This window comes from Lactuca virosa, chromosome 3 (genome assembly GCF_052849685.1).
Source record: "Lactuca virosa cultivar CGN04683 chromosome 3, Lactuca_virosa_CGN04683_v6, whole genome shotgun sequence".
Classification (NCBI taxonomy): domain Eukaryota; kingdom Viridiplantae; phylum Streptophyta; class Magnoliopsida; order Asterales; family Asteraceae; genus Lactuca; species Lactuca virosa.
In genome coordinates this window covers 242,917,961-242,927,236 of record NC_136428.1, presented here as the reverse complement: position 1 = coordinate 242,927,236, position 9,276 = coordinate 242,917,961, and the positions used below count along the sequence as shown (strand labels likewise).

General features: G+C 34.8%; 1 protein-coding gene across 1 annotated transcript; it reads left to right on the top strand.

Moving 5' to 3' along the window:
* Window positions 1-7,151: 7,151 nt before the first annotated feature.
* CASP5 (casparian strip membrane protein 1) lies at window positions 7,152-8,427 on the top strand. The gene is made up of 3 exons (XM_079081878.1): window positions 7,152-7,439; window positions 7,635-7,758; window positions 8,059-8,427. Exons 1-3 carry the CDS (start codon window positions 7,240-7,242, stop codon window positions 8,272-8,274), a joined length of 540 nt encoding a protein of 179 aa, XP_078938004.1. The 5' UTR covers window positions 7,152-7,239; the 3' UTR covers window positions 8,275-8,427.
* The last annotated feature ends 849 nt before the right edge of the window (window positions 8,428-9,276 follow it).

Below are 9,276 nucleotides of genomic sequence, written 5' to 3'. Positions count from 1 at the left end.
TAAGGACAAATTTTCCACAATAAGATAAATTTTGATTTTGTCTTATTTATTTATCCTTGCGATGGCATGTATGAAAAATTGATGTTTGAATATTTCTATTATTAGCAATGATGGATTTGATTCTTAATTAGAATATTTGTGGAAATGTCGAGAATTTACCAAATAGGGAGAGTTTCTCATCGCCCAAGTTTCAATTGGACAGAAACTTGGAATCATACAACTTGGTTGCGTGATGAATGAGAAACCTCATATTTGGAAATTAGACTAATTTTTTGACAAAGTGTCAAGTGAAGGACTAGGAGATCGAGTACACCAGGTTGTGAGTCGATCAAGTCCACCACAAAAGTGATAAAGATATTCGTCATGATTTAGTAAAGTTTAGTAAATATGATTATACTTATAAGATTAAGTATAATTCTGAGTTGATTGAAAAGGTTTCAATAAATGGCAGAACGAATAAGAAGAATCAAGAAGGCAGAAAGATAAAAGTTTATCTATTCTAAGAAGAAGGGTGAGTACCTTTTATTGTGTTTTATGATAAGTCTTAATGATTAAGAACCATATCTCAATTGATGCTCTAAGTGAGTCTTAGTACATTTGTATGTCTAATAAGAGGAATCGAGAATTGTGGAAATGGTTAAATCAAGAAGTCAATCATATTTTGTTCCAAAATCAAGTCTTAGAGTCATACTCCAAGATTGTGACTTGAGTGACAAGTCTTAAGAAGGTTTATAACACTCATCAAATGTAGAGTTTGGAAAAGTTTTCTTATTCTTGCACATTTGAAATTGGTAAGTTGTGTTGTCTTGTATAAGACGAAGACCAACTGGGACCAATTATGTGAAGTGTTTTTGTCTTGATAAGAACTGCACTAACTCTTGAATATTTGTTTTGTCAAGGAAAGTTCCTTGATAAGAGAATCATATATGTCAAGAGGTAAGTGGGGGTCTCAATTGTCTTGAAAAGTTCAAGAGCTAATCAAGAATAAACCAATAGTTAATCACTAGCACACGACTTGAGGTTGGCGACCTATCGTGTTGACATAATTTTGTTTCTGTGCCATTCCAGATTAAGTCAACTATGCAATATGAGTTCTATGAGTTCTCAATTGGATTGCATAAAGGCAAGGCACCCTGATCAATGGAAAGTACATTGATAAGGTAAGGGTGAGCTGCTTAACAACCTGGAAGCAATGGTGGGCATTCATGCTGCCATAAGGCAAGAAATCATGATTGAACAAGTTCAATCCATATGAGTTGGATTTGTCACAAACATTGTCTTATGATTGTTGTTATGACAAATTCACATGGATAGGAACACATACAGTTTAAAATCTAAGTGTCATAAGATTTCTCTCCATCATGAAAATGATTGTGAGGAAATGCTTTCACTAAGAGAGATTTTAAGAAGATTGCAATTGTGAAAATTGTATTCTTAAATTCGATTATGATTACGACATCCCTTTTCATGGTTCGAATTGTGAGATTTGGCAATTGGTCTGAACATTTGGGACTCAGTAACATAAGTTCTGAATTTCTTTAGACACACGTGTGAGCTTTCTAAGGCAAAGGTGTATGAGGTTAAGAAGCTTAGATAAAGGCTTATCAAAGCATCAGGTATTTAGAAATATGAACTTAAGGAATTCAATAAGCATTGTTTTTTGGAAGTTCAAATGTTTTCTGAATATATGTCAAAGCTAGTGGGAGCATAAGTGTTATGCGTGTATGGTAATAATCATCGTGTTAGTGGGAGCATGATTATTATTTCAAGTATTGCAAGTTAGCAATATTAATTATAGAAAACAAAGATTCACTTTGCCAAGTTGTAAGGGTTGAAAAGTTGTTTTGCTATAATTAAGGGAGAGAATATTATACTTCATTTCAAATCTAAAGGCTTAGATTGTGGAATTTTAATCAAATTTAGTCAAATATATATGAATGATGTGTTGGAATGGTTCAACATGAGGAAATTCTATATATGGAAAGGATAATTGCATTCTCAAAATTTGGTTATGATTACGACATCCCTTTTCATAATCAAAATTATGAGAACATGGCAATTAGAAATATTATAGCAGAAGACTGGTAAAGTATCACGTCTTCATGTGAGACATTATCAATCGTGTTCTATACGCTTTGGGTATAGGATCGATTGCATATGCCATAATATTCGACCGTTCTAATTTTTCAAGTGCCTGGGGCATTAAGAGGGAAAAAGGACTAGAACCAAGTTTGAATAAAATAATTAAACAACTGTCAAAGGACCATCTGAGGTTCGCTAAGGATTTGTCGCTTGTGAGTAGTTGGAAGTATAGTATTGGATGGACCATGTTGAAATTATTTTGAATAAATAAGATTCTATTTAGAATGAGTTGTCATATGGCAAATATGGAAATGTTTCCAGATTGGGAGTTGGATATTGAGAGTCTATGTCTAGACTAGAAACTTTTATGCAAGAAGGATGTTCAAAGGAATGTACTTTGAATGTGAGACTTCGCGTCTATGGAATTGTCTTGTAACAATTTCCGATAGAATACCTTGGAATTTCATTAGCCGAGTCTTGGTGACTTTTGTGCTATGACATTACGAAAGGGTCATTGCATAAAATGTTAGAATCTAACATATTCTATTAGTGGCAAGAATGTTGTGTTCTTACACTGATGATAATGATTGGGAATTGTGAAAAGAGTTTCATTGGAAAGTTTTTCAATTGATCTATTTCACAAAGTAAGGATCATAGGTAACATAGTGTGCATGCTTGGAGCATGGGACATCTATTGTTGTAATTCAAGTAATAAGTTGATTATCCGAAACATTAACAATGAATAATGAGTAGTCAATATGGTGTTTAAATAAAAGTGTTTTGTTTACGCTCAAAAAGTTTTGGGGCCATATGGGATTAAGTATTATCGTTGTGTTTCATTTTGCATGTTTTGACTTCCAGAATTACTGGGTTATTCAAACCTCCATAGTCGGTCATACGTTGGAAGTAAGTATGAAGGAAGACTGTCATGAATCTGTCTGTATATTGTCTAAAGTGTTTAGACATAGCACAAGTTTGTTGCAGAGTTCATGAGTGCTTTGATAAGATTAAAGTATTGGATTAAACCCACGCTCACTTGAATCACTTCATGGATTTATCACGGGTGATTAGTGAGACGATAACATTGTATATTCTTGAAACCGAGACGTGTGAGTTGTTATTTGCTGGCCGGTTGCACATTGATGATAAGTAAACGCACCAGTAACTTGGTGTTATAAAACTTATTGTTGTGTGTGATTCGATTAGCAGGTGCAAGCAAGCATTTGAGTCAAAGTTTATCCATTCTTTTTACCTAAAGTGGGATAAAAGCGATATTTGTGGGCCCCTCGATGATTTAGTGATGACACCCTAAGTGCTTGGCCAAGCCGGGACTAAATTGATGTGTTCAATTGTAGTCTGTTGTCAGTCGTCATAAATCAGATATCGGGAAACAATACATAGACAGAGAAAATGATTTAAATCCATGTCTCGTGTCTATACGATATCTTGAGAATTGAGGAATATATAATCCCTTATCTAAAGGACACGCTATCTGATAAGATCAGAGTTGACAGCGGCTTTTGAAAGCTACGATTGCTGATCAGGTTCTGAAGTTATACAAAATAGTTATTAGACTTATCCAAGTGGGAGACTGTTGGATTAGTGTCTAAGTCCATAACTATTTTGGTATGTACTTGACCCGATTATGAGCATGGTCCTTTTGGGTTGCCTTCACCATAGCAATATGAAGGATGAATTAAGGAGAGAAAGGTTTAATTATGATTTATTAATATATTATGAGAATAATATATTAAAGGAGAAATCATATTGTTTAATTAATATTAGTCAAGAATTAATTAAGAATTAATTTTGTGGCTAAAAGAGATTTAATTAAACTTAGAGGACTGGAGTTGTAATTATAAGATAATTACAATTGGGCTATGGATCACCTAATAATATATAGGTTGGACGAATTCTATGGGAAGCCCATAAGGAATTCGTCCAAGGGATATGTTAAAGGAGTCCATGGGCTGTTTAGGGCCTAAGCAGTCAGATTAGGGTTTCCTAGTTGCAAACCCTAATAGCCTACATGTATATAAAGGACCCCTATGCCCCAAAAACGTGGCTAAGTGTTCCTTTAGGGTTTCCAGCCGTGCCTCCTCTCTCCTCCCTCTTCATCCAAGTTGCTTAGTGGTGTTTGTGACTCCATTAGAGGTGCAACACTTGAGGCACTAATCTTTCTGAAGCCAATAATTGATTGTTATTCCTATATAACAATCAAAGGTAATTACTAAACCCTTATTTCAGTTCATGATATGTTAGATCTAGGGTTTATGGCTTTGGATAATCAGTTGCATGTTCATTAGACAAACTAGATCCAAAGCTATTAGGGTTTGCATGTACACCATAGGAATGATGTAGTGCTCTAAACCCATCAAATACAACACTAATCATACCTCAAATAGTTTCTATTGAGATATAACTTCTTCAAAGTGTTAAAATTTCATCGGGTTCTACTGTTTCAGTCATTTTGTATGCATGGATTAATCGCTAGACGCTCTCTAATCGGTTGAGTAGCGCCTATGGATTAATCGGAGATTAATCGGGACCTAATCGGGATTTTTACAACATTGGTGAAAACCCTATTATCTGATAACCTCACCAAACACAATTAGCACTTGTTCCTCAACGAATCTCATAAATCCTTGTCTTTCAAGTACTTACAAGCATACCCAATCACAGCTTTAGTACCAACTTCATCAATGTCGGGTTCATCCAATCTTCTCGAAACCGATGATAGTCATGAAACAACTAATGAGGATTTATTTGTGCATTGGAACGTCAGATCTTTTCCTTTTTTTTGAATGGCAGATGCATTAAAAAACACTAGCAAGAGGCTAACACAAAGTTACAAATTACAAGCATGAAACAAAGGAATATTTGATCACTTATCTAAGGACCAATGTCTGTTTAATTCAGAGATCGGTAGTTGCTTCGGAAAGCACATTTTGCTGTTTAATTTGGAAGTTGTAATTTAGTTAAAGACTTATCCAAGTGGGAGACTGTTGGATTAGGTGTCTAAGCCATTAACTAAATTATTATAAACTGAAATTATTAGCAAAGTCTTTTGGGGTTGCCCTCAAACCTAGTAAGAAACTGTAATGCTATTTGGAGAGAGAAACTAATTTATTAATTTATTATATGATTAATAAATTAATTAGAAATCAAAATAAATAATTTGTAAATATGTTTTGAGAAAAATATATTATTTCGAAAATATATTTTTTAATTTTAAATTAATCAAAAAGTAATTGGAATTAATTGGAATGATTAAAAGTGGAAAAACTAAAGGTGGCAATGTTCAAAATATTAAGTATTGACTAATTCTAGAACCTCCCTTTATGGTGGACGGTTCTAGATGGTTTCTAGAGCTTTTCTTGGGCTCTAAGGAAACTTTGGGGGGGGGGATGCAAAAGGGATAAGGCTTATCCAAGGAAACCTGCCTTATTCTAGCTCCCTTGATCACCTATATAAACCCTCCTTGTGTCTCATATTTTGGCCTTCATACCTCTATAAGGAATTCCAAAAATTCCCTCCTCTCCCCTCTTTCTTCATTAAGCCTCCCACTGCTAGGGTTTGGGTGTCAGCCATCAGAGGCACGAGATTTATGGTGTTGGCTTTCTGAAGTTCTACCAATAAGGATTTCTAGCTTATTTACAATAATAAACTAAAATGTATGTTTTCTATTGTACCTTCTCCTAAATCGAAAATAGAAACGTACTTTAGGGTTCTTGAATTCAAATTGTTGTTTACACATCATAGTGAAAACATAGATCTTTTAGGGTGTATGCGAATTTAGGGTTTTATGTTTTCCGCCAAAAATATGATCTTTGTTATCTATAAAACCCTTCAAATCTGATACCTTTTCTTAAGATCACACATCCACTCCTGCTTGCAAGCGTCCCCAACACATCTAAGATTCACTGACAAACATTTCATTGGACGACCTTTGTAACACCTTCGCCTTTATCCACCATCCTCATGGCTTCCTCTGCACCCTTCATCTGATAACCAATGGACATCCCCAAATCCAAGGTTTTGCTTACTTCCACTTTGTAGAGTTAGCTGACGATGACGAAGGGCTTAAATTACTTGATGGCGTCCCTATTCCTGCTTCTTTTCTTGCATAAGAGCACTTCAATTTACCTTTTTTATTCATCGATTCTCTTATTATATCTTTGAATTTAACCAACATTCTCTTCTTTTTTCCATTTAAATACGAGTGAGAACGACTGTGAGAGGAACATGAATCTCTAGAAAACACGTTATTTAAGTCAGGTATATTAGAGTTATTGGCTTTTGGTGATTTGTTATTTGAAATATCAATGAGGCAGTTATCTCTTACCAAATCCTGTGGGCTACTAGTATTTTGCAGCCCAACAAGAACTGGGCCAGATCTTTTCCTAACCCTTGCTTTTTAATTATATATCAATTTTTGAAATATCAATGAGGCAATTATCGCTTACCAAATCCTGTGGGCTACTAGTATTTTGCAGCCTAACAAGAACTGGGCCGGATCTTTTCCTAACCCTTGCTTTTTAATTATATATCAATTTTTTTAAAAAAATATATCATTAAGGGTATATTGGTTACTTTATATGGCCCTAACCCTTGTTTTTTAACGGATTCAAATGGACATCCAACACAGGGACCATCGGTATGCTAAGTTTTGTTGAAATGGACCACTGGTGTGCATGGTTTGCTCCATAGGGACTATTAATGCAAAAAATATTTCATAAGGACTATTTTAGTGAAAAAATTAAAACCATAAGGACCATTTGTGAAAATTTGTCTTAAAAGTATGTATCTCCGTGTTAAATCCGCGTATGTATGAAAAGGTATCCATTAACAATTCAAACTTGCATAGAGTATCACGAGAGAGAAACTGAACCCAACAACTCCCCCCAAAAATGCTGGACTCTTTAACTTCCCATTTTTAGCAAAAAAAATGATGGCCATGTTCCAAAAAAAAGGAGCAAGTGAGAGCAGGTAGCCATTATCAACCTACTTGCCTCGGCCTTCATCATAACTTACAATTTCATGCATGTGTATATATAGCTCACCATCTCATGCATCCTTCCATCATTCATCCAAGCTTTTCATCATCTTCTCCAAATCAAAACCCTAATCAGATTAATTTCCATCATAAACTGAAAAATGAAGGCAGGTCCACTACAGCTTGGTGTTGCTCCACCTGCAAATAGAGGCATTGCCATACTTGACTTCTTCCTCAGGCTCATCGCCATTGTTGGAACACTTGCTAGTGCAATCGCCATGGCTACAACCAATCAAACACTTCCATTTTTCTCTCAGTTCATCAGGTTCAGAGCCAAGTTCAACGATCTTCCTTCCTTCACGTAAGTTCTAAGTAGTCCTTATGTTCTTAGCAAATTCCTAAGCTAATTACCCTAATTTACAATATAGCGTGAAAAGTAGTAATTTTTATTTATAATTTATAATTACTTAATAAAAACGGATTATGCATACTAACTCTCGTGTTAATTATCACCATATATCTTTTTTACGTGCTAACTATTTGTTCATAAAACCAGGTTTTTTGTGGTGGCAAGTTCCATAGTGAGCGCGTATCTCATTCTTTCACTAGGGTTTTCAATCCTACACATAGCAAAGTCTAATTTGGTCAACTCTAGGGTCCTCTTGCTTTTACTTGACACGGTGAGTCTCGAATACCCATCTTTTAACTGTTTGTTACGAAAAAAAGTGGTACCATATTTGGCATTATTGACTGAGACTAAGACGACTGTTCAAATTACATAAATAATGCAATTCTTTTATCCACCCAGAAAAGTTGGATCTTGTTATCAATCTTTGGTCTAAGCAAAAGATGTGATTAATGCCCTTATCTTTTAAAATTGTCTAAGAAAGCTTGTCTAGTCTCGTGTAATAACTGCAACTTAAGGGTCACGAGTTCAAATCTTCTTGAATGTCTTTCTAACTTAATGGGTGTTTATGCAGGCGGCAATGGGGTTACTTATGGCGGGTTCAGCAGCAGCAACAGCGATAGTACAGTTGGCACACAAGGGCAACAATAAGGTCAATTGGTTCGCGATCTGTCAACAATATAATTCTTTTTGCAAACGGGTATCAGGATCTTTAATCGGGTCTTATGCAGGAGTTGTTGTTTTGATTCTTTTGATCTTGCTTTCGGGTCTAGCTCTTTCTCGTCGTTGATTTCTTTTTCTTTGTCTTTTGATTGTTTTTTATGCACTGTGTTTTACGCAATTGTATGTTTTTTGCGTGTGTTTGGTTTATGGTGTATATTTCTTGTGTTTCTGATTGAGACACTAATTTGTAATGAAATTTGTATTAATTTGATTTGATCAACACCCTATTTCTGATTTCTTGATATTAATGCAATATACCTTGATGTTTTGGTAGTTGAATCGCAAATATGTTGTTATTTTGCAAAAGGTAACATGATATATTTCTTGAATAGAAAAAGGATAGAAGTGGTTGACATTTTCCTCTAAAAGAAGTAAACTGGATAAAACGGGTATTGACATTTTTGGTCACTACATGACACTTAGACCCTACAATCCCCAATCAACAACAACTTTAACTTTAGTTGGTATACTCTATCTGTTACATATTCATACACGTGTCTGTAGTTATACACAGATGTATGTATGTATATTTAAAAAAAAAAAAAAACGTGTAAGTATCAGGTTTTGAATGTGCAGTTTTTCGATTTGGCGTATAAATCGAAGAATCCATATACATCGTTTGGGCACTATAGGTGAGCCTCTAAACTTGGTGTACGTTCGACAGAAGGTGTGGTTCAGTGGTTGAGTAATATGGCTAACATTTTTGTGTGTGATTAAACAAATAAAGTATATGACCATAGCTTGAAGGTAGATAACTTACCTGAATTAAGTGAAAACAGATTGATCTTGGAAGATAAGGTAGCAGTTGAGCCAGAAGATTGATTATCAGTGGAAGTTAATGATCGCGTCGTCTGATTGTATTTGATCATGACCCGATTAAAATTGGGCCAGCCCAATACTAATAGGCCCAAAAGGCTTACCAATTTCTTAAATGTATTTTTTTTTCTTTTTTTTTTTTGAGATAACAACTAAAATATAAAATAGTTTGACTATTTCTAAAAGGATTAGATAGATAGACTTCTATGTTCGGAACTTTATGGAGCCGGCGTTTCGGACTCCAGTATTTGTG

Excerpts from the sequence above, each read along its gene's own strand:
- CASP5 (XM_079081878.1), top strand. The coding sequence starts at position 7,240 with ATGAAGGCAGGTCCACTACAGCTTGGTGTTGCTCCACCTGCAAATAGA. Across the intron at positions 7,440-7,634 it reads AACGATCTTCCTTCCTTCAC|GTTTTTTGTGGTGGCAAGTT; the intron begins GTAAGTTCTAAG and ends TCATAAAACCAG. Across the intron at positions 7,759-8,058 it reads TCTTGCTTTTACTTGACACG|GCGGCAATGGGGTTACTTAT; the intron begins GTGAGTCTCGAA and ends GTGTTTATGCAG.